At 40.4% G+C, this 24,965-nt stretch overlaps 1 protein-coding gene across 1 annotated transcript in view; it reads right to left on the reverse strand.

Annotated features, from left to right (window-relative positions):
• Window positions 1–24,470, reverse strand: part of MGAT4A (alpha-1,3-mannosyl-glycoprotein 4-beta-N-acetylglucosaminyltransferase A) — a 77,806-nt gene extending 53,336 nt beyond the window's left edge. The window contains exons 1-2 of the mRNA XM_063149765.1: window positions 24,396–24,470; window positions 20,260–20,574 (exon numbers count right to left, since the gene is read on the reverse strand). Coding sequence (XP_063005835.1) covers window positions 20,260–20,353 — 94 coding nt within the window. The 5' untranslated portion in view covers window positions 20,354–20,574; window positions 24,396–24,470. The remainder of the gene's footprint in view (window positions 1–20,259; window positions 20,575–24,395) is intronic.
• Between the last annotated feature and the right edge of the window lie 495 nt (window positions 24,471–24,965).

Raw genomic sequence — 24,965 nt, forward strand, 5'->3', positions numbered from 1 at the left:
TGCTCTGTGCAGATTCCTGAGGGGGGGAATTGGAGAGGGATGGTTGAGCTCTACTCCCTGGTGTTCAGTGACAGGACAGGCGGGAACGGCCCTAAGCTATGCCAAGGGATGTTCAGATCAGGCATCAGAAAGCATTTCTGTTCTGAGACATTGGTAAAACACTGGAACAGGTTTCCTGGAGTGCATAAAGTATTTAGGAGGCATCTGGACATTGCACTTGATAACATGCTTTGGCTTTTGCTAAGTCCTGAAGTGGTCAGGCAGTTGGACTAAATGATTGTTGGTAGGTCCCTTGCAACTGAGATTCCCATTCTATGACAAGCTGACTTGTAGGCATTGTATATACAAAACAGTCAATAGTGCACCTGATATTTTCAAAAGACATTTGACCATTTAGTGTTTTACTGTTGAGAGATTTCTCCAAAACTAAAAGAAATTGAATTGATTTCTTGTCCAGAAGTATGAAAACACTTTTTTTGATTGCTATTACAGTAAAAAAGAGAGTAGTGAGCCTAAAACCACAGAGAAAACAGAGTGATCACCACCAGTAAAAAAAAGATTATTTTTCTACAGGATTATGGATTCTGTTCTTCTTTTCATACTGAAATCTAGAGTTATTTAAGAAGACAGAAGAAGGAATCCAGACAGTAAGTTATTTGCCTTACAATACTGATGGAAGAACCCCAAACATATCTGTCTGTTCTCTGACAAACAAAACATCCCTCTAACAGCAGCTGTAGCCAATATTGAAGACATCTGGTCTCCAATAATTTCAGCATACAAGCATATTTTTATTTAAGAATAATGTACTATTTTACATTAAAATGAGAAGATTTTCCACACTTTTCTCTGGAAGCCAGAAAGATCAAATAAAATAAATATCTTGTTAAGAAATTACTTCAGAAATGAAAGCATTAATTCTTCATAATTTTTCTCTTAAATTCTAGTTGGTCCAGCAAAACTCCAGAAGCTAAAGACTAAATATTTTAGCTGGCCAGATGCTGTGCAGTTCTCCCAGCACTATGCCAACTGAATCAGTACTTTGTCAACTTTTTCCTTTGTTGCAATACATTCCCTTAAATATGCAGAACTTAGAATTTAGACAAGCTCACTTGAAAGTTGATGCAGTCTTTTGAAAAGTGAAAATTCAAATGAAAATCAGGTGGTTTGCCAGTTTTCAACCAGAGATGAAATCTCAGCTCTCAGCCTCCTCTGGGTTATTTACAACTCTTCTACTACATAACTGTAAAAAAAAAAATATTCCAAAAAGACACCACTAACCCAAAATTACAAACTCAGTCCACTCTCCTCTTAGCCATAGACAATATTGACTACACAGATTGCTAAAGAGTTGTCTAAATTTGAAGAAAAATTCAAAGTTTTAAAACATGGAGTTTCTAACATCTTTGCATGCATATAATTTCTTAGTTTGGGCTTTTGTACTTCTTGAAAAATCTGTTAATGTACTTTCACCCCTGCTTTTCATAACAGCAAAGAGTTTTCCCTTGAGATAAAAAGGGACATCCAAGTAAAGGAATAAGAAAATAGGCTGTAGTTTGAATTTAGAAAAGCATTTTGCAGAGTATTTCAGCTCAGCTGAAATAGCATAAATCTGAATTCCAGGTAAATTACCAGCACTGTCAGAACACCTGCTGAATTGTAATTCCAAATGAAATATCTACTGAACAACAAAACAGAAAACATACTGTGGAAACTCAATCAAAGCAATTTCAAGGCTACAGAGTCTCAAAGTCAATAAAAATCATCAGCAGCTTAGTTTTTGGTTCATGTTGCTTTTTTAGCTAAGTTAGATTTTTTTAATGCCCCAAGCCTGTCAGTATTTAAGAGGCATTTGGACAACGGCATTAACAACGTGCTTTAGCATCTGGTCTGCCCTGAGGTGGTCAGGCAGCTGCACTAGATGACCACTGTAGTTCCCTTCCAACTGAAACAGCCTATTCTATTCTAACATGAAAACTTCATGAAGAAACTATTTCAGTGTACTTCTAAACTGAGTGGAGTGCACACTTGTGAAAGAAAGCAGAATTGCCTGAAAACCCTTTCGCAACCAAAGAATGTTTCGGCAATCCTCAGTGTTGCCATTATTCCTCAAGGAAAGCTTGACTGTCTGCTAAAAGAACTACAGTCTACAACACAAAAAGCAGCATGAAAGCTTTGCAAGCTGTTATTTATCTTATCAATCAAGCAGGTTCCCAAACATGTTAAATCACAGGCCATTTTCACAACTGAAAATTGAACACATTGAATTAAGATTGTTGAACTAAGGTGGCTGCATTCATTCACATAAATAAACAATTAAATGAATAAAACACAAGCTATAATTTACTCAAGAGCTCTGTTTTAGTATGGCTGGTTGTACCAAAGACAGATGCATCAGACAGGATCAGGAAAAGCTTTATGATCTTTCTGTATCACAAGCAGGCAGCTGAGCTTTCCTTCAAACTCCAAACCAGCTAAACACCCAAAGTGATGGATCTGCCACACAGACAAAAAGGTAATCAGCAATAGACTTGGCACTCAAAAAAGATAGCAAGCCAAGCACAGAGGGCTTAGCTTTGCCAATTAATTGTAGGCCTGATTTATATTTTTTGCCCTTGCCCAACTGAACCATATCTCACTTACCCCCTTTTTTCATTAAAGAGCAACAGGACACACAGACAAAAGGCCCTGGTTGGCAACAAAGCTTTGTACACAAAGCCTCAATAAGCAAACCACCTAGAGAAGGAACAGGTACCAGACACAAGAGGACTTTTCCTCTACCCAAGCGGGGAGACTTTAAATCATGATTCAAATCAACAATGTATCACACATTCACCAATGTATCACTGCATTCGCCAATGTAACACTTCATGGCCCACCCTAATGACAACCCTTTCGGCTTTTACAAGTTAAAGGTTCTGCAGCAAAAGCCTCATTTTTCTGTACACCCTATTGAAGAGTTATTAAAATGCCATTAAATAAATGTTTGAATGTGTGAGAACACACTGTAGTTAGTGCTAATTCAGGTATTTCTGTGATTAGTTATTCTCCAACTCATTTACTCCCATTATAAAAAGCCTACAGTAGTTACCATCATGCCATGGGTCAGAGGCTCTAACAAGCTTCATGTATTAATTCATTACATTCCCATCAAGGATGTTGATCAGTTTACAGGTTGATAGAGAGTAGAGATCTTAACTGGCAGCAAGCTTCCACACTGGGTTTCACACAGAGACTGTGGTGAGGCAAGAGGAGGTCATTCCCCAGTGAATTAGGGATTTGTCAATATGCCAGCCAATTCAATCTGGCACGGCTCTTACAGGAACATTCCTTTGTTTGAGCTACATGAGGTATAAAAATTAAGTTCTGCACTTCCCGTAAAATCAGTTCAAATGTTGTATGTGACCCATGAAGTTGTAGTATCAAGTAAATCAGTATCCAGTAAGTCATGATGATACCTGCATGGACCTGCATTTCATTCCCACAGATGTAAGCAATATGAATCTTTTAGATCATGCTTGGTTCATAATACCCAAGTACATTACAAGGCATCACATTTGTAGTATTAGTGATGAAATACTCGCCTGCATCTCTTAAAAGCAGATATCCTTTTAAATTAAAACCCTGCTATGCTAATACATGCCAGACTAAATTATTTCCACTGTCAACCAGAAAAAGTAAATTTCTCTAATATATAAAATAAAACTCTTACCATGCTAACACTTAAGTAATTCTAAACTTCATCTTAAAACTGACACTCTTTGACAAAGGCTATATTTTTTTTTTAGCACAGGTTTTTCAAAATGTAACTGCAAATACAATTACCCATTATTGTGATATGAAATTCTGTTCCTACTGCACTGCACAGTCATCCAGTATCCACAACAAAGATGCACAGACAAAATCCACACACTGGCATTTACTGAGACAGCATTGCCTCCATTGCCCTTTGGAAGTGACTCCAGAGCTCAGAGATTTTCACAAGGCACAGACGAGGCACCGCGTTCTCAAATGTCCAACCGAGGGAGGCAAGCAGAGGAATTGTCAAACCAATCACACAGGCACAGACAAAAAGCTGTGTCCACACAAGAGATATTAAAGATGTTCCAGAATCCTCCTGTGACATTTAGACTTACAAAAACAGCAAAACACTACAGCAAGCTGAGCTAATTATCAAGTGTCAAAACCTGCACATAGGCACAAACCATATTTAGAAATCAGCAATGTCAAACAGTGAAGAGTAAAGAAGGTGTTAACAAAATTTGTCCCCAAAGTTTAAATCTCAAGCGTGCACGCAAATCAAATTTTGACTTGTCTCAAAACTGGCTAAAAGCTGATACATGGTGTCCTTGAAATGTTACAATGTATTACCATGGATGACTACTCAACAAAAGCTAATTAGCTTCCCTGCTCTTAAAGTGAAATTAAAACCTTTTATAAACAAGCTGTGATGAGTTATAAAATCCAAAGCGGCAAAGCAATCAACCATGCAAATACAAATAAAGCAGTATACTGTAAAGGCTAACAACAAGACATGCTATAAATAAAAGCTCTTAAGAAAACTGCTCAAGGTCAAATTTTATCAGTCCTCTTTCAACACTTGATTCTGTAGGCCTTTTTAGTTACAGAGTTTGTAGCTATGCCTATTCATAATGCTATCTTACTATTTTGAAGGGATTAGAGGATATGCAAATTTTTGTGAGTATAATACTCTGTGAAATTAATGATAGAAAAATGTGGGAGATGATTCACAAAAAAATGTATCCTACTAATCATGACAAAACATTTTCTGCATCAGGAAACAAACAAACAAAATCAAGATGCAGGAAAACAAGTGGGCAAGTCATTTCTTTATCCCTAATCTTGTTATTCAAATTGATAGGTCATTTCAGCAATTCACTAGTTCAATCTACCAAAACAATCCATCAGAGCTACTCTTTATTGCCCTTGTTTTTCACATAGAGATGTATTTATCAGGACTGCAAGTATTTTTAAAAGTGCTCATTCAAGTAGCTTTCATTGTGAAGAACAACTTGTTTTTGAGGGAAGGTTTCTGCAGGTTTTCCTAACTTTGGTAAAAAAACAACTCAATAATTCTAATTACTTCATTTCTCATTGCAACTTTTTACATTTTGCACTTCAAGGATCTGTATAAACAAATAATGTTTTTTGTTCTCTCCACATTTCGTGCACTAGCACAAGTCTGAAGTGCTTGCTTTGAAACTTTCAGGGCCTGATCCAATTTCAGTCTAGATACTTATGTTTAAACATTCCATTGCAGCAGGAGCTGAAGTTGTTTTCTCTAAAATTTTTTAAGCAATCTGAATATGATCCTTTGTCATATTAACTGGTAAAACCTTTCTACTTTGATCTGTAAATTTCAGAATCAATTTTCTTGTAAATAGTTCTTTGATCTGAGAATTCGCTTTCCCTCCATTTTTTCAATCTTTAATATAAATACACTAAAAATTATGTAGCTTACCAATGAAAATGGAAGCATGAAATGGTACATCATGTTTTTTTGATTTTTTTTTTCTAAAAAGCCACAAAATTCAACAATTTTCTAGAGGAAAAAAAGTCCTAAGAAATTAAAAAGCCAAAAGCCAAACTAGAATTGTGACAACTGATGAATGATTTACTTAAGGAGTATCTTCATAGCTGGATAGAACAGCCAGGAACAGTTTTAAATGTCTCCAGATGCAATTGCACACCTCCGCTTCTAGATAGAATTTATTCAATATAGAAAGGTCACAATTAAGAAGATTTACAAATCAATTATAAAATCCAGTATGACACCACATTCAAACATCCCCTGATGAGGGCTGACAGCGAGTCTGAATGTTCCTTTGGACACAAGGAATAAAAAGAATAATATATCAGAAAATCCAGACGCCCACAAATAAGGAGGTCAAGTCAACAGAAGCATATGGTCCTCTGTCTGTGCACTTGCTTCAGACAATAAAGATAATTAAACACATGATTTGTTTGAGAAGAGTTATTGGCAGCACTTGAGCTGAAGGCCTTCTTTTAAAGCAGAGAAAAGCAAGCCACAGTGATGGGGGAAAAGCAAACAAACAAACAAATAAACAACAACAAAAAAACCCCCAACCAATCAACCAACAAAAAAATCCCCAAAACAACCAACCAAAACCTCCCCAATCCCCCTCCCTAAAAAAAAAAAAAAACCAAACAAAAAACAAAAGAACTTCAAAAAAGAAATCGCACAATCACGCATTTGCAAATTATTTGTCCTGATCTGACTGTTAACTTTAACTTTGCACTTCTCTGACTAGTAAACAACACTGCCCAACACTCTAAGGATGAATATCAACCTCAGGGCCTTTTAGTTTCCAGCTACTTGGTTCTTATTTTATTCCCAGAGCTAAGTAAAGCCACCTCTACTGGCATTTCTTCTTTAAGGGGACAGTGATATAAAAACATCACTGAAATCATGTGCTAAATCTGTCCCACAATAAGCAATCAGTATCTAACACATCTCTGTCCCTGAACAGAAACACTAAGGGATGTGTTCATACATCCCTTCATACATTCTATTCCCAAGAAGCAAAGCAGAACAACAAAAATCATTGCAACTTCTGCTGTAGACATTCATGGCACAAAGAGTTCAGTTTAAGAAATTGATACAAGAAAAGCTCAGCTGAGTACAAGAAAAGCTCAGCTGAGTACACAAAGCAATGAATTCATGTAACATGGACAGTAACTCTTTACAGTGAAGAAAATTACCTTCAAGTAACTGTCACTAAAACATCCCACTTTGACATTTCTAACATGTCTTGCACAAGATTTAAAGCATTCAGCAGTGTAAAAGAAACTAGGAAACCTTCAACAACATCACAGTATTACCTCAAAAACATAATTTACAGTGACAGCTTTTACAAAGATCATCATGTCACAATTATTTTTTCACGCTAACTGCCAAATAAAAAGGAAGACTGTAACTATACTGCTCAAGCAAGCACAAGCACAAAGCTCCAGTTTAAGCAAACATTACAACCATAACACTGAAGCACACTTAAGATACAGGACAGGTCAATAGCTAGCCTGCATTCTTGGCAACACTCAAGGACTGAAGCATATTAGGTGAAAGAAAGCATTTCTATTGCTTTTTTAACATACCAAAATAAAACAATCTCTTCTACATTTCTGCAGAAACATGTGTATTAAGCATACTTGTTGCATTCATTTATTATGTTTGCTTCCATCATTTAGTTTAGATCTATTGTACATATTATTGCTACCAGTGAACAGGAGTATCTTCCAAAAACCACATAACAGCTAATTACACTCATTCCTAACAGGACATTTTAAAGAAGCCATAACCTTTGATCTGATCTGAGCAGCGTGTGGCTTTAGAATCAGCATCTGTGCATGGTATCATAATTTCAACATTAAAAATAACAACAAAACCTAACCTTGATGGGTTGGGTTACACATTTCTTTCACATCTGTTAAAAGTACACAAGAAACAACCCTTCACCTGAAATACTTACAGATTTGCTGACCATATAAACAAATGTAATTACCCCATAGGTAATCTGACCTCTTAGAGTCAGTTTGACTACAAGTCATCTGTGACATCTCATGTTTCTCCTCAGATCTCAATCAGACAATAATACTTTCAGCTACCTTCTACAAACAAGCACATAGAGCTATATTAAGATATCATGCTATCTAGCGGCCTCAAATTCCTGGGGAGCTCTTTTGTGGTGTTTTTCTTTTTATTTTAAAGAAAACTTTCTCTGCATACCACATTTTATGACCTACTGAACTTCTAATTCCATTTACTAACACAACATTCTCTGCTGTAACCAAATTTATGGAAGTAGGGGGTTTGATTCTCTTTGTTACTAACTTGGTAAGTTAAAACTGGAAAAGGGATTTGAAAGAGAAAACAAGTTTCCATAAAATTACCAATTTGGTAATCATTCAAGCTTCTTCTAATCCTCTAACTCTCACCTCTTGCAAACAGCCAGACTTGTGCAAGACATTTGACACTGTCCTGCACAGCATCCCTGTCTCCAAAGTGCAGAGACGTGGATTTGACAGATGAATCACTCAGTGGGTAAGGAATGAGCTGGATGGCTGCAGTCAGAGTTGCAGTCAATGTCTCAATGTCCACATGGAGACCAGTGATGTGTGGCACCCTCAGGGGTCAGTATGGGGACTGGTGCTTTTTAACATCTCTGTTGGTGACAAGAGCAGTGAGACTGACTGTACCTTCAGCAAGTTTGTCAACACCACCAAGCTGTGTGGTATCTGATGTCTTGGGAGGAAGGGATGCCATCCAGAGGGACCTGGACAGCCCTGAGACATGGAACCGAGTGAATCTCATGAAGTACAAGGCCAAGTGAAAGTCCTGCTTCTGGGTAAGGGTAATCCCAAGTTCAAGCACAGGCTGGGTGGAGAATGGATTGAGAGCAGCTCTACAGAGAAGGACTTGGGTCTGTTGGTTGACAAGAGGTTCAACGGGACTCATCAATGAGCATGTGTAGTCCTCAAAGCCAGCTGTGTCCTGGCCTGCATCAAAAGCAGTGTGGCCAGCAGGGTGAGGGAGGTGAGCCTGCCCCTCTTCTCTGCTCTCATGAGACCCCACCAGCAGTGCTGCATCCTGCTCTGGGGTCCCCAGCACAGGAAAGACACAGATGTATTGGGGACAGTCCAGAGAAGGGTCACAAAGATGGTCAGAGGAGCACCTCTCCTATGAAGACAAGGCTGAGAAGTTGGGGGTTGTTCAGCCTGGAAGGGAAACCTTACAGCACCTCCAGTACATAAAGGGAGCCAACAAGAGAGCTGGGGAGGGACCATTTACAATGGCATGGAGTGACAGGAAAGGGGAAATGGCCTCAAACTGAAAAAAAAAAAAAAAAAAGGTAGGTTTATATTAGATGCAAGGTAGAACTGCTTTACTATGAGGGTGTGAAGCACTGGAACAAGTTGCCTAGAGCAGTTGTGGATGCCCTATGTCAGGAAATGTTTAAGGCCAGGCTGGACAGGGTGTTATTTGCACCACGCTCTCATCAACTGAGCTGATCTCAGTTGCCTCAAACAGGAAAACAATGGTCTTGAAACCGTAACAAAGATGCTTGCACAAGGCTTCTACTACTGAGCTTCTAGCTAGCCTTGACTAAGGCCATTAGAGTGTGTGTGCCACAAAGGATAGGAAGGTGAAATTTTAAATGTTTTTGGTGACAAGTAAAAATTTAAACCAAAACACTAATTCTGCATAGAGTATTTTGGAGATTCAGTGCAGGAAATTAGTATTTTGGTCTAAATTTTCCATATCACTCTGCTAATTACACATTTTAAATTATTTTTCCATTATAGTACTCTTTATCAGTATTACTGAACATTATGATGCTATAACACTGAGAAATATGGCACCACTGGTATTGCAAATGGGTTAACACTTCTGAATAGAATTATGATTTTCATATTGATCCTTTCTGCAACAAGGAAACAAGGAGTTTGCAGAAGAACTAGCACAGTGTAGTAATTACTCCCACAGAAGAAGAGATCCAAGAAATATGATCTTAATAAAGGTTAACTGAAAAAAGTTTTTATTGTCCTAACAGGAAGGACTTTGTGTTTTGTTAAAGATTTGTACCCAAAAAATTTTGCATTGCCAAAATTGGATGGAAAATTCATGGATGCTTTTAATTTTGAAAGATGCAGATCAATAAAGGCATAGAAATTTTTATTAAGTGTCCTGTTCCTTTCATATCATTATTATGGTATATCAAAAAATTTACTATAAAGCTTTTTTTTGAGAATGAAGGGTAGAGTCAACTGCATCAGCCACACATTCTGCAGTTCCACCAAAACAACACAAACGACAACACTCCCCTTGGTATAAAAACCTAACCTAATAACAACCTCCTACATCCAACTTCCATTTGAAAAATGCATCTATAATGTCTCAATAAACAACAAAGCCAAGTAGCCTTTAATGCTGTTTTCTTCTATGGCAGATTTAACAATACCAACAGCATGGACAAGAAGTTAGGATGTACCACAACACCAGGTACAGATAAAAACAAAAAGCTGAAGCATAGGTTCTTCCCAGGCTTTGAGCTATTCTCCACTAATTAAAAAAAATACCAAGTACAAAAACAAGACTGTGACTGTGAACACTATCACAAGCATTTGTCTTACACTTTGAAGGATTAAACCAGCAGTATCATGAAAAATCCAAAACTAAGGCATACAATTTACATGTAAATGCCTGCTTGAGTTTTAAATAAGCCATCTCTCTCACCTGGCACTCTGGTAAGTTTCTGTGGCTAGAGAGTGCCAAGACTGAGGTGGGGAGGGTACCCCCCAAACTCAAACACAGCATCCACACAAGCTTCACAGATTTGACTTCCAGCAGTTTCCACCCTTTCTCACTTACAGGAGGTTCTGTCTCTGCAGCCCCTGCTCTTTCCCAAGACTCTGTTCCACACCCCAAGACTCTCTGCTCCTCTGCCCCAGCCCTCAAAACCAGCATTCAGCCCAAGCACACACCAGCCCTAATGCTGTTCCCCATGTGTGCCTTCCCATCCATAACAGCCCTTCCACCCCTGACCAGCAGCAGCCTCTGACCCCCAGCAGCAGCAGTGCTGCAGCAGCTCTGCACCCACACAGTCAGCAGAACACGAGCAGTGGCAGCATGGAGCATTCCAACAAACTCAGAGGAATACAACGTTCACTTTTACTCTGCAGTAAATTTGAACCAAGCCAGACTAAAACAGTATTATGAAAGAGGGGAAAAGAGGATACAGTAGTATGTTTTAAATGCAATTTTTGAAAAAAGCCATCCTACATTCATTATCCAAGATATTAGGTTATCTTATGATTGCACTTAAAACAACTTAAAGACCTTAACTAAACATTCTGTTAATGTCCTAACATCAATTGTTGTCCTGTATCAGTTTCACCCAATTCAAACCTTTGATCACTTTAATCTACATGTAGCTAAAATACCACAAAACCCAATTCAATTAATTGCTGGATCCCAAAACACAACAAGAGAAGTCTTCCATTCAGTTACAGCTTGTTCCAAGTTAAACACTTTCCTCAAACTGAGTTAAATACAGTTAGGTCTAAAGCAACATACTACAAGTACAGAATAAAGTATAGCCCCTTTTTCAGGGTTTTTGTGTAACATAAAATAGCATTCTGTACAACTCAGTAAAGCAATGTGGAGGAGGAGAACAAGGGAAAATGAGCCCTGACCTGAGGGAGTCTATGAGAAAGCAGTTATTCTACTAGCACGTGTGTACACATGTGAATTCCAGAAAGGTCTCCCCTACTTCTTCCAGAGCCCCTCTCATCAACAGAGAACTTTGTGCAAAGCAAAACTGTTTAACCCTGATGCTTCCACACAAACAAACTCTACAACACATGCACCTCCACACATCCTCCAGACTGTGACTCACAGCACGTACACCAACTGTGCAGTGAGTGAGTGGCTGACCCCTCTCAGACATCCCAAGCACATGGATTGAGCACTACTGTGCCACTGCTGCTCAGCAACTACTGATCACAAATATGCACTTACAGAAAGCTTCCCAAAGGTGTCACTTGCTGTGCACACGCAGTCTGTGTGAACACAATTGGAGTTTCTGCTCATGCAGTAACCTCATCAGCAACAGGATGCCTGTGCAGCAGCACCCACCCATCCAGGCTGCAGGCTCTGCCTCTGAAGGGATTTCTGCCCCGGCAAAATCTCCATGAAGAAATTGAAGTCTTGTCCAGAAAGACTCCTGTTTATGGGTCAAAAACCTTGTCCAAAAATTATCACATTAATATGCTCACATATTCTTCAACATTCAGGGCTCAAGATTTTTGAGGGTTAAGATGCTGAATATTCTCAGCATAGTTAACTTAGAGTCCAATGTGGCAAGGAAACAAAGTGCACAGCAAAGTGGAACACAGTAGAACACAGAAAAAGCAGCTACTTCTGATAACCTGAAAGCTTCCAAACACTTTAACATGATTTGTCTCTAGTACAGAACTGTCAGTAACTCAGTGAGTTTCTGTACATGTAAATCAAGATGCTCTTACTTTCAATCATTCCTTTCCCTCCTCTCAGAAACAAACATATACATACAAGGCAGGAACTACAGCAAGAAAACCCAGCTTCCTAAAAAGAGATTAATGATTGATCTGCAGCCAAATGTTTAACATGGCAATACATTAGAAAAAAATTCATCTAGCAAAAATTAGTGCTCAGAGGAGTGAGTACTACTACCTCAAAATTACCAGCACTATTTTAAGAGTTGAAACTTTTAGAAATTCTCAATAGCCTGGGCACAAAACTCAAGTGATTGCGGAAGTGTGGCTATTGTTTCCACACACGCTAGCGGGCTGAGGTTGCTGACACTCCTTGTTTCTTTGTGCCTTGACAACTGTGTTGAATAAACTGTTTCTGAGAACACATTCTTCCTAACTTGTCCTCCTTGCAAACAACTCAGGATCAAAGCTTCATCATGCTCACACATTGCTGCAAATTAACAACAACCTTGTAAGTCAAATGTAATCCCATCACATTTGTTTTATTCAAATCTCTCTCTAACAGTAGCTCTACAGTTTGTCTCCAGGGGCTGTGCAACCAAGTATGAGGGCTGTTTATTGGCACAAGCACTACACTAGTAATTTGTAATGGCAAAAAAGATTGAGTTCAGCCCACCTCTGAACTGTCTGAGGAAACTTACACAACCATGGCACTGATATGTAAGACCACAATGGATCTGCAGGTGACTATAGCAAAATTTATGCTTGATAGGCGCTGAAAACTTTTAAGTTATTTTTGAGCATTATATAGTAAAATTACATACTGTCACAAATATGTAAAAAAAAAGAGGGGATCTGTTGTTTACAGTTAGATGGATGGGTGGCACATCTGTGGGAAGCATCCACAGGAATAGGCAGAAATCTGCATGAAAGCTGAGGAGACAACCAGAAAAACAGCTGGAAGCACAGCTCTAAAATGCTGCAGAGCAATTGCTTTTTAGGCAGACACTAGCTGGAATAAAGCCTTTCACTGTGAGCAAGGAAACTGCTTTCTATTCACTTTCTGCCATGCTCAGGAAAACAAAATATAGTGCATTATAAACAAAACTAAATTATAGACTTACCAGTGTATCATCTTAAAAAAAAAAAAAAAAAAACAACTTTCAGGATTCTAGTCCTAAAGATTGTATCAACAAAGAAAAAAGCTTTTTTGTCATCCCGGCAGCAAATAAAGTCATAATTACACAGCAGGAAAAAGGTTACTGAGCAAGGTACTACTCCAAACTGTGAGGGGAGGGAAAAAAAAAAAAATCACACTTGAAAATAAAAGTAAGTAAGTAATTTTTTGATGTTTTTCTAATGCAGTATGTTCATGGCTCCTAGCTATAGAAGTGGCTGTTTATTGTTAATAACAGCAAGAGACTAAAAATAAACTGATAAAGGAATCTGATAAATATAAGAAAATATTTAATGTACTTTAAGGGATCAAATTATATTATAAGAAATGGCAACACTCATATCTCATGCAAACATCAATATTATTTAGTAATGAAATACACTGTCATGTTGCTCTTGGCATAAAGAGAGATAAACCTGGCGAATGCCAAGAATAACTAATATAATTTAGGTTAGAAGGGACTTCTGGGGGTCATCTAGTCCAATCCCCTGCTCAAAATTATTTTCACCACAATTGCTACTTCAAAGCTAGAGCATTCCTGCCAGCTGTAGGTCTTCCCTAGCTAAGACTTATATTGGAAGTGTCATACTGACTTTAAAAAACAGTATAACTCACTCTTTTTGTGCTAGCCCAAATCTCTATTGGTACCAATTATGGTATCATTTATTTGTCATTGCTGATTTAACTATTCCTGAAACTGCCTACATAAAAATTCTTCACCAACAACTCCTCCCCAATAATCTACCCTAATATGTAACTATTCTTGCCACTACAAAAACTGTCCACTATCAAACCTTCCTCTCCCATTCAATTTCAGCCCCTTAGATCCTGTTATTCACTATGGCCACAAACAATAGATGATGTCTTTTTTTTTCCTTTCTTTTTTTGACAAGAAATTCTTGGCAAGAACTTTTAAAATATTTGAAAATTATCATCCTGTCTCTCACCTCACACCTCTCCTTTAAGGTAAGGAATGTCCAGATGCTGACCCTTCCCTTACAGAGCAGACTTTCTGGATCTTTGATCACTTGCTGCTTCTTTGAACCCCATCTAATGAATCTATCTTCTTTCCAGTGCACCATCCCAAAGCAGACACAGTACAAAGCAGAGCAGAAAGATTTCCTGTGTCTTACAGAGCAGTAGACTTCATACGTATTTCCTTAAACCTCTTTTTTGCTCAATTCCTATTGTTTTCTGCAATAACGTGATGAGTCATATGTAGCATGACTGCCATTCCTACCTATAATGCCAACATAAAACTTCTTCCCAATTCTTCATGTACATATTTGATTTTCTTTTTCTTTACAGCACCCCATATTTTGACTGGGGCACTTTCACCCATCTTCAAGCCACCTTCACCCTGCTTCCTGACTTGGTCTCTCATTTGCTTAATCAATTTTAAATTTCAATCTCATTGTCTACCTTTGTTGCTCCTCCCATCAGGGTGTAAGAATTCTCTAGATTCATTAAGGAAAACATCAAATGCCATCAAAAAAGGACAGATCATTGCAAAGCCCCTTTTACTCAATTAAAAATATTACAGTAAGTAATGAGCAATTGTGTCAGATGCAACTGTCTTTTCTAGCTTGGCTAAATTACACCCATGATAGTCTCAATAGTCTCTGGATGTGAGCAGCAACCAGGATTTTGGAGGAGTTGTTACCAAAAATTGGTAAAAATAAAACTCCTTAACACTAATGTAGCATTAGGAAGCAGGCATTCCATCTGGCTGGATGCAAGAGGGGGTATCTCATGGAAGCACAGAAGACTCAGTACAAGAAGCTACACTGAGCAGAAGTATGGGCTTTCCCCAACTCTAACACTAGGCTGTAATCAAGAGCAGTACCTCAAGATGTTGGCTAAGCCAGATCCCATTAAATACTCTGGTAGTAACCAAGTTTTATAATCCCATGCACAGATGAGCTAACCTAGCTAGCAGGTTCCAAAAAAGTGCCAGGAGCAAGGCAGTGCTGCAAACACCTTTGGTAGCAATCCTTTTCACTGCAGTTCTCCAAAAATCACTGCTCCCAGAGCAGTCCTCCTGCAGCAGTCATAAGACAGACACAAAGATGCTGCAGACCTAAACGCTGTCCTACCTGAACAGCTGTACAGCTCTTCTGTATTATTCACTCAGGACGGAGTGTTCACTACCAGTAACCAAACCTACATTCCTCATTAGCTTCAATGAAATACAACTATTTTTAGTATCAGTAAGCTGTAGGCCAATTTCTTGTTGAAAACAAGCTTGAAATTTATTTTAGATAAAGAACAGAACAGCATTCATGTTCCAGTGTTAAAAAGAAAAAGGAAATTCTTATTTCCTTCAATTTCAGCTCCTAGAGGATGTGCAACAGAATTTCCAAAGGAAACCAATATTTTCCTTCTATTTAACAGAAATTAAGTGCCCCCTCTTCTTCAAACTGGCATAAATTGTTATAGCACTTTCCACTTTAGCAGCCCATCCCTTCCCCTGCCTTCACTCCTCCTAGTTTGTAGTCCATTTAACTTTTTTGGTTGGTTGGTCTTAGCTCACACATCAGTGGGAAATGAGTGTCTAACTCTGAAGATCAGAACACACAGCCAGAGGGCTGTAGCAGCATTTACCTGCACAACAGCTTCTCCTAGGACCCATGTAGAAACTAAGGTGGGTTATAGCTGCAAAATATATGTATCTCTCAGAATTTTCACCTTTTCTTAATGGGAATATTGCATAACTACTGCCAAGTGGGAAGATAGATAGATAGATAGATAGATAGATAGATAGATAGATAGATAGATAGATAGACAGACAGACAGATAGGATAGATAGATAGGATAGATAGATAGGATAGATAGATAGGACAGATTCTGCCCTCCTTGCCTTGTTTCCTCTGTGGTACTTGCTGTAGGACTCTTCTTCCTCTGGGGATAAACATTGCTGCTTCTTACTCCAAAATTAGCCACCCCTGGCTGAGGTTCTTTGTTTTAGTCACAGTTAGGTTTTGTTATCCTTGCTAAGTTTAGATGTTTTTGAACACTTACGACTATTGTGGCTGAGAACCAGCACTGCAATTCTAATTTTGCAAAAACAGACAGAAAAGAGAGAAGATGACATTTTTATTATAAAGTATAGGCCATTTTCTCTCCCAATGAGATAAAACTTCATGCTTAACAGAAAACACATTCAACCTTCATTACTTGAGCATGAGTGACTGTTCAGTGAACCAGGAAGCTAGATAAATGTCTCAAAACTTTTCCTGGAGGTCTTCACATGGGAATTTGTATTGGTGTACCAAAATAAACCATCCCCATGTAGTGAGGAAATCCTGCAGTTGGAATACACCCCTGGACGAATTGCAAACCACAAGCTATTCAATCAATTCTTCATCATTAAAGAAGAATGATTAAATACACTAATGGTTTCAGGGTGCTGTGACAACTACATAGTTTAACCAATTCTGAAGTACTAAATTGCATCAGATTTTCACAATAGATATTGCAGTACCTGTTCTCAACACTTCAAGTAGCCAAACATCTCCTAGAAGTGATGCAAGACACTGCCAACAACTGTCTTTGGTCAAGAATAAAAGTTACATACTTTAAATGAAAAAATACTTGAATTCTATCCTACCATGCCTGCACTAATTCAGTGAAGTTATTTACCTTCCTTCCCAATTTCCACAGCCATCAGGAAGTTTGTTGATCCAAATAGGGAAAGTTATTTAGCATTATGGAGCACAGGACTCTTCCTGGAACATTATGGACTCAGACCAACAGTCACATTAAAGAACAAAGCATCTAGACTACACATTTTATATAGCACACAACTGCTTTGATGTAAATTTTGTGATTGGTCTAATAGGTATGCAGTACTGTTCTGTACTGGTTAGATCTTAAGAGCAGTGCCTTCAGGGTAAAAAACCTAACACATTTCTAGAGCTCACAAATGGGGTGGTGAAGACAAGATCAGTGACCCTGAGCAGGTCAGTAGTAACAGAGAACACAATTCAGTCAGAGGAGATGGTATTAAGCATAAAGTTATTCCTTGCATAAGAGGTCAGTTTTGGGAGGAACTCAAGGACATCTTACACTGAACTGTGAATGTGAAGTGACTGCAGATCATTTAAAGTGTTTCTTCTGCACACCACAGTAATGAGCATTTTTTAAGATTCCATTTCCAACATGTTCTTCATTCATGCTAACCATAGCACATTTTAAACCCTAGAAAATGGTCTTTCAACTGATTTGCAAGAATCCCCCAGGAGAGGTCTTTCCCAGATGCATTCAGGACTTGTACTGCTTCCTCACACCACCAGTGCTTCTACACATTGAATGAAGTCCAGAAAGCAACAAAGACCTTGGACTCATTTTGAAGATTCTCTCCAATGACCAAAAATATTTCAGCGAACCTTCTTCAAACACAGTTATTTTAAAAGCAAAATCATATGATGGGCCATTTCATGCAAATAGCAATATATGACTTGTGAAATGTTATTCACATAATCAAACCTCTGGGTAAGATACATCCATGCTCTTTCCAGCAATGAATATTTCCTTCAGCTCCTTCTCAGCATATCTTAAAGTTTGTAAAGCATTGTTCTACTGAGACAAACTTTTGTGCTTTAAAAGTCTGTACCACTTACAAGTATCTAAATGCTATCCTGTATAGACTAAGTCTACATACATTTACTAGAGGAAGGTATGATCTACAAAAATATCAGATCATCCCAGTCTAATTGGTATTCTACAAATAATGCTGCATTTTAAGTGACAATCTTCCAAGATCTTAGAAACTAAATTAAAATTAATCACTTGAAAACTGATTAGGGTAGTTTAAAAAAAGCATTACACTTCTGCTTTAAAAAGAAGAATTTGTTTTAGTTATCAATGGGCAATTTGAGGGAGGTAGCTTTTTCTTTAAGAAAGTGCAAAACAGCATTTTCTTTCTGACTGTAGATTTAACTTGCAGTCCAAAGATTGACAAATATGTACAGGAATCTAAATGTAATGAAAACCAAAATATGATCAACAAAGAATGTGACACCCCACAGCTTTTCAGTGAATGGGAACAGCAAGCTATGTTTGTTTGTAACTTAGCCACTCAAAATTTTGTAATGAAAGTGTTATCAATGAATTAAAATACCATCCCACAAGGCTATAAAATTACATTGCACCGGGAAAAAAAAACTTCAGCAAATATTTATCATCAGTTTCTGAAACCTTTTCATTGTGCATTGATTGAAAATGTGGTACTGAATTAACTCAAATCTGTTTTAATTTTGAGTAACCTGTGAAAAAATTAAAAGGCAATGTTCTATGTACGAACATCTCTTGAACAATATTATTTAGACTTTATTTTCATGATTGCGACTTATGATTAATTAACAAATTACTGATGTCCTGTTACACTGATTTTTATTTCACAAACTATCATAATGCTCAACAGCAAGATCTTGAAGAAGATAAATGCAGAACTTTTATACCAGCATTAAGAAAGCATTGATTTTAAGCACTCAGATGGAAAACAAAAGTATAAAAAAAAAGGGCAGTCTAACTAACAAAAGCTTAAATTGTTGCAAAGTGCCATATATTGTATATTCTCCAAATAGCAGGTTTTTGTGGATTTAGCAGAGACTTTTCTTTGTGTCATGCTTTGACAAAAGAGAACAAGACTTGCAAGTCATATATCAGGTAAGAAAAAAAACAACATATGGAAGAATTTTATAGAAACACATCTTTGCTGAAGCAAGAGCAAAATTCTTACAAAGTTCTTAAGCAAGAAATTAGTAAAAATGTAACTACTGAATTGGTTATTAGTCAAAATGAAGAAAGTACTACCTTCCAGTGCTATTCAGACACCCTTTTCTTGTCTTAGCCACATCTAAGCTTTTATTGTCTAATTAAAAATCTCTATATATTACCATAACCTTGAGAACCTGACATTTTTCCTGCTGCTTGCATTCAGAAGGGTGGCCTACCAACCAACTGCTACAGCAGAGATCACAAAGCATCTGCTTCTTCCACAAGTGTCCAATGGAAAAAAAACCCAGCATGCCACAGAACTCAGCTGCTTCTTTTTTACTTTAATAGTTGGCCATGCTACAACAGACAGTATTCCTGGAAAACCTCAGCTTCCTCTAATTGGACTTGAGGCACAACTGAAAATAATATTTTCTGCAGAACAGTCAGAACAAACAATCACTGAAGATGATTATTAGTTTTAAAATGACTTGATCTTTGAAGGACATAGTCTCCTATTTTTCAAGAGATCAGATGTTTATAAAATAAAAACCAATCCTTTCTTCTTCTAGAAAACATTGCTGAACAAGTTTATTTGCTTTACTGAAGGACAAAACTAAATCACCTTACTTTCATAAACAATCCCAACCCTCAGAAAAACTGGATTTTTCAGGGTTCACAGGGAGTGCATTAAGATCAAAGATATATGAACACATAAAAGTCTACTATACAAAACAGTTACTTAAGTATTCTATAAAATTGCTCCTTACTTTAATAGATGCATTTCCTATTACCTAGTGGATTTCATAATTGTATTTCACTTCTTACATGGCTCTTTAACAAAAAGTATTTTAAATTTTTTTTCAAAGACAGTAAGAAAAGTCTTCCAACAGTGTTGACTGGCAGTTTGCCACTGCCATCAGTAAATCACCAGGGAAGACAGAAAGCAGAACCAAAAATAACATTCTCTAGTTGGGTCCATTGGCCATATGTTACACACGAAAAAAAAAAAATAAACCACCAACCAAAAACAAACATATGTTTCTCCAACAACCATAAACCAAGAAACAAAAAAATAATAAAATCGAACCACAACTCCTCAGCCTTGACCAACCCATTCATCCAAGAGCAGCACTTGCTTTTGTTAGGTATTTTTCTTCTTTTTTTTTCCTTTTTAAATGAGGACCACTCAAAGTTAATTTTCCTGAACTTATTAGCAATTGTTTATTTTTCACCAAGGCAGTACCTTCTGTAGCAGAGCTAGTCAACAAGCAATTTACAGATTGCCAAAATACAGCAGCAGCACACAGAAATGCAGCCATGTGAAGGCTTTGGAGTTTTTTCCTTACCTTTCCCATTTTGCCATGCAGTGTACCAGGACAAACTGAGGAAAGTAGTGATGAAAACTAACACGGTGGCCACAGTTCCATTTCGGAGCCTCATCTCATTTCAGCATCACACTTGCTTATGTTCTGCTAGTGGTGAGGACTGATCACTTGGGCTTGCTGCAGTGAAGTCAGCTCCAGTACTCCAGCAGCAGCTGGACAGCAGCAACACGAAATGTGGCTGTCACATATCAGGTGTATCATAAATCAATCCATTCCAAACTGCTGGATGCTTTCTCATCATTCTCATCAATCCAGCTTCTCTTTATTCTTCTAGTCCTGTTTAAAGGAAACAAAATTTTAACAGATTATGCCAAAAAAACTTACAAGAGTCCCCCAAGAACTGAAATACACTACATCTTCTGTGTCTTAGGTGCACCACCCTCTCACTGCCTCAGTCTTGGCTCAGAGAACAGAACTTGTTAAATTAATGTGTGCCTTTTCTAAGACTATTTGCATCTGGGGGAGCTGTATTTCACGGGAATTTGGTCGCCAAAGGACAAACACACACATCACCAACATTACAATTTGACTTTCAGCCCAAGGGAAGGTCATGTGTCACTTGGCAGGTGTCAAACTGGTACAACAGCTGCTTTCAGGACGCAGTAACTTTCAGGAGGCCCCACTCCTAAGACCTCACTTCAACAAAACCCCTCTGAAATCAGTGGGTCTCATGTAACTGCAGGAGCAGAACTGTCTCCAGTGAGTTGAGAGACCGGAGCTTTGAACACTGTAAAAACCTACATGTCTCATCTTTGCTCAGTGCAAGAGGATTTGATCCATCCACAACCATTTTTTTCCTATCTCAGCTGCAGCTAAAGCACTAACTACAGCCCCACCTGCAGAGACTGCTCAATCCATACCAACTGGCATCAACCCAGAACTCCTCTATACCACACAGGCATAAAGATAAAACCTAAGTTACCTACAGCTCAGTTTTATCCCTCAGGAAAGTTCCATATCCTGGTATTAGAAAAATCATCATCTGGCCAAAACCAGCCAGTTGTGTTAATCACACTGTCTTAAGCAGGACAAAGAGAGTATAGGGCAATAAATAAACCGACTTTAAAAGAGAGGGGAGAGGTTTTCAAAGTATTAAATCATCTCTACAGTAGTCAAACATTAGCAGTCAACATTCTTTCAAGGCACTGCCAAGTTTTTTCCCCCACTATAAACTATATCTGATGCAAGTATGTTACTCAGCAATAAATAACTTGCTCTGCATTTTCTTTGGAAGCAGTCTCTGTCACCTTCTTGCACTGCTGCATTCAGAACAACAGGGGAAAAAATGTTCTTTATTATTATGGTACCAAGAGATTCCAGTCCAATTTGAACTATTCTTCCCAAGCTTACATCACAACACATATCACCTCTACGAAAGGGCCCACAAAACAAGGCATAACCAACAAGCATGTTAACAAAAGAATGGAAACAATCAATAAAGTTGCAGAACTACACGCTCTTGTGTTCAAATCTCAGTCACATCATCCAGGTTACTGGAAGTGTTTACCTTTGGACCACAGTTACCTCACCTATAACGCCAGTAACGTGCTTTATTTGAGGAACTTCATGCACAGATAGGTTTGTGGCTTTAAACATTAACTCAGAAAGCCTACACTACCTATGAGGAAGGCAACAAATGCAAGTACATGAGAAGCAGACACAGTGGATGATAAAATTCATGAGAAGCAAAATAATGAACTGGAATAGAAAGAACTGCAAAATGCCTTACAATGAGAAACCCAAGCTCAACACAATGAGAGATATAGACAACTGAGACCCCTATAAAGAGCTAACACAGCACAGAATGCCAGGAAATATCATCAGTCCCAGAATGGGAGATGGACAAAATGAAAGCCAGAAGTAAGGGCAATGTCTTGATGAACTTTAATAGCAAGGAGAGGCAAAGATCCCAAGTCCCAAAGTTTTATAAGGACTATGTGAATTTAGGAAGTTCACGTGATTCCCAAACTACCAGATAAGCGACTAGGACGCCGAGACTAACAGTTCAACTTAGGAGCAGTGTCTCCGAAGCAAGGATGTTGTTACCCTGTTTCAGTATCCTTAAACTGTAACTTACCTTCCCCATTATTTTAGCATCAGACCGATCTCTCTGGAGCAGCTCAGGTGCACAAAGAACCAGGCTGCAAACTAGAGGGATTATCACAGGGAGGGGAACTGGCAGCTGGTCCAACGTGCGAACAAGAGAGGGCAACCAGGCGAGTAGAAATACTATCCAATAATGCAAGGAACCGTCTGCCTTTCCAGAAAACACAGGCATAATTTTTACATTTGCTGCAACAAAACCAAGATGCTGCGTTTAGGGCCTCTCATTGTGCTATCTGAATCCTCCAAAATAGTCAGGAAAAATTCAGAAAACAAAAAAGCAAAAGGAACAGTAGCAACCTGATTCGACCAGCAGTCAGTATGTGCAACATTGTGTCAAATCAATAACTATCATGAGTTTGAGTTGGCTGGTTCTGCTTTCATCCTTCTCTTCGGTTGTTGCAACCACTCCTCTTAGCACAGGCACCAGCAGCCCAGCTACAGCTCAGCAGTACTTAGATGATTATTTAAGCATTTCACTGTATCAAACTGCATACTTCAAGGCCATGCATAAACTAGACATGTTCCAGCTTTTAAAAATGTATATAGCTAAACCAGCAGAAACACATGTGTAGTTGCACATAAATTATTTAAGTCCCAGGTGGTCACTTTAGGTTTGTTCAATAATTTACAGCACAATCTAAACAAATTTAACTGAGGGGTAATCCAGTTTGAGATGACAGTATGATAGGGTATAACTAGACAGATGAAGCCTACGAAATGTGCCAGCACCATTATGACCTGAACCTTTCCCACTGCAGACCAAAGGGAATGACCCGGCTGGAAGCTGAAGGCCAAGGGTGCTGAAGGTGCCGGCACCTCTCGGATGCTGAGCAGAGCCCTACTGAATCACGACTTAAATAAACCAAGAAGTTTCTGCTTGTATCCAGACACTCCCACAATACATACAAAGCATATTCCCAACCGCAAACCATAAAAACTGATACACTCCAGTGCGCCTGCAAAGGCTCTTCACATAGCTGCTGAAGGGCTGGATGGTGCGGGATCACAGCACGAAGCGTGCCAGACTTCCGAGAAGGATGAGCCAGACCCCATCCTGCCGGGAGGGTGCGAAATCTCCTACCGCGGTAGCGCTGCTGCACTGAAAAGGGCGCTCTTGAAGGCTCGGAAGAACAGCCCGAGAGGAAACGGCAGCTAAAAGGCGAAGGCGGCGGGGACCTGCTAAACAGGGGTTTTTCCGCCGTGTTTCCACTGACACGCTCCCCCGCAGCCCGCCGCCGCCGCCCCGGCACCCCGCAGCCCTCAAAGGCGAGGAAGGGGGACCGGCTGCCTCCGTGGAACCCGTCCGAGTTAGTCAGGACCTTCCCCGCTGCCCCTCCGCCCCGGCCGCAGCTATCTCGTCGGGGAAGCGAAAAATCGGGGGGGCGACGGGCACCGGGAGCCGCCAGCTCTGCCGGGCGGCAGAGGGCGAGAGCTGACGGGGACGGAGGGAGGAGGGGAGGGAGAGCGCCGGTCCGGGGAGCTGCGCGGCGCCCGGGGCATCGCGGCGAGGCTGCGGGGGAAGGAACAGACACAGGAAACTGCAAACTCCGCCGAACGCCCCTGCCATCCCAGCGCGGCGAGGAGGAAGAAGGGTGGGAAGCGGGATATCCCCAGGTACCCCGGCAGAAGGGAGAGAGACGGCGCAGCGCCGCTCTGCCCCGGAGCCCCACGGGCACCGCCGAGCAGCGGGCCAAGGGAGAGGGCGGCAGCAAGTCCTGCGGAGGAGCGGCCGGCGCTCCCCGCACCGCCACGCAGGTGCACGGAGCGCAGAGGAGAGCGGGCGGGCAGATGGCGGAGCAGGACGGCCCCCAGCCTCCCTCCGGCGACACCGCAGAGACCCGCGGGGAGGGGAAGCGCCTCCACCGCGCTGCCGCTCCAGAGGGTGAGGAGAGCCGCCCGTCCCCGGACCCCCCCGGAGCCGAGCCGGCGGTCCGCAGGGTGCGGGGCGCGCAGGGGCAGCGGGGCGCGCTGACCGCCGCTGCCGTGCTCACCTGTGCGCGGCGCTCCGGCACGGCGGACCCGCGGGGGCTGTGCGGGCTCCGCCGGGGCTCTCGCTCCCCTTCCCCGCCCGCCCCTCGCGTCAGCGGCGCGCCCAGCCCCGGCGACCGCCCCCCGCGCCCGAGCGCCATGGAGCGCGCGGAGCCCCGCCCCGCCCACCCGCCGACACAGCGGGCAGCCAATGGGCGCCGCCGCGGACGGCGCCACTCATTGGCTGGAAAGCCTGTCACTCTCTCCGGCCGCGGCTATAAATGGCGCTGTCTCGCAAAGCCTCCCTCAGCGGCTGCGGCGGGAGCCGAGAGCGGGGGTGGTGTTTTGGAGTGCCGCTTTCGGCAGCGCGTTCCCTTTTTTGGAGCCGCTCTTGGGGGTTTGTGGCTTCGGGAGAGCCCCAGGAACGGCTTAGCTGCGCCAGCGCTTGGGTGCTCATTGCCCCCTGGTGACGTGCACTCTGAACTTGGCTCAGGGCTGATCCCCTAGCCTACTACGTGGGTGTTTCTCCGTCTGCCTGTCAGTGCCCCACAAGCCACACGTATCGATGCCCCCTGTGACCTGCCGGCTCACCA

Source organism: Melospiza melodia, chromosome 2 (genome assembly GCF_035770615.1).
Source record: "Melospiza melodia melodia isolate bMelMel2 chromosome 2, bMelMel2.pri, whole genome shotgun sequence".
NCBI classification, from domain to species: Eukaryota; Metazoa; Chordata; class Aves; order Passeriformes; family Passerellidae; genus Melospiza; species Melospiza melodia.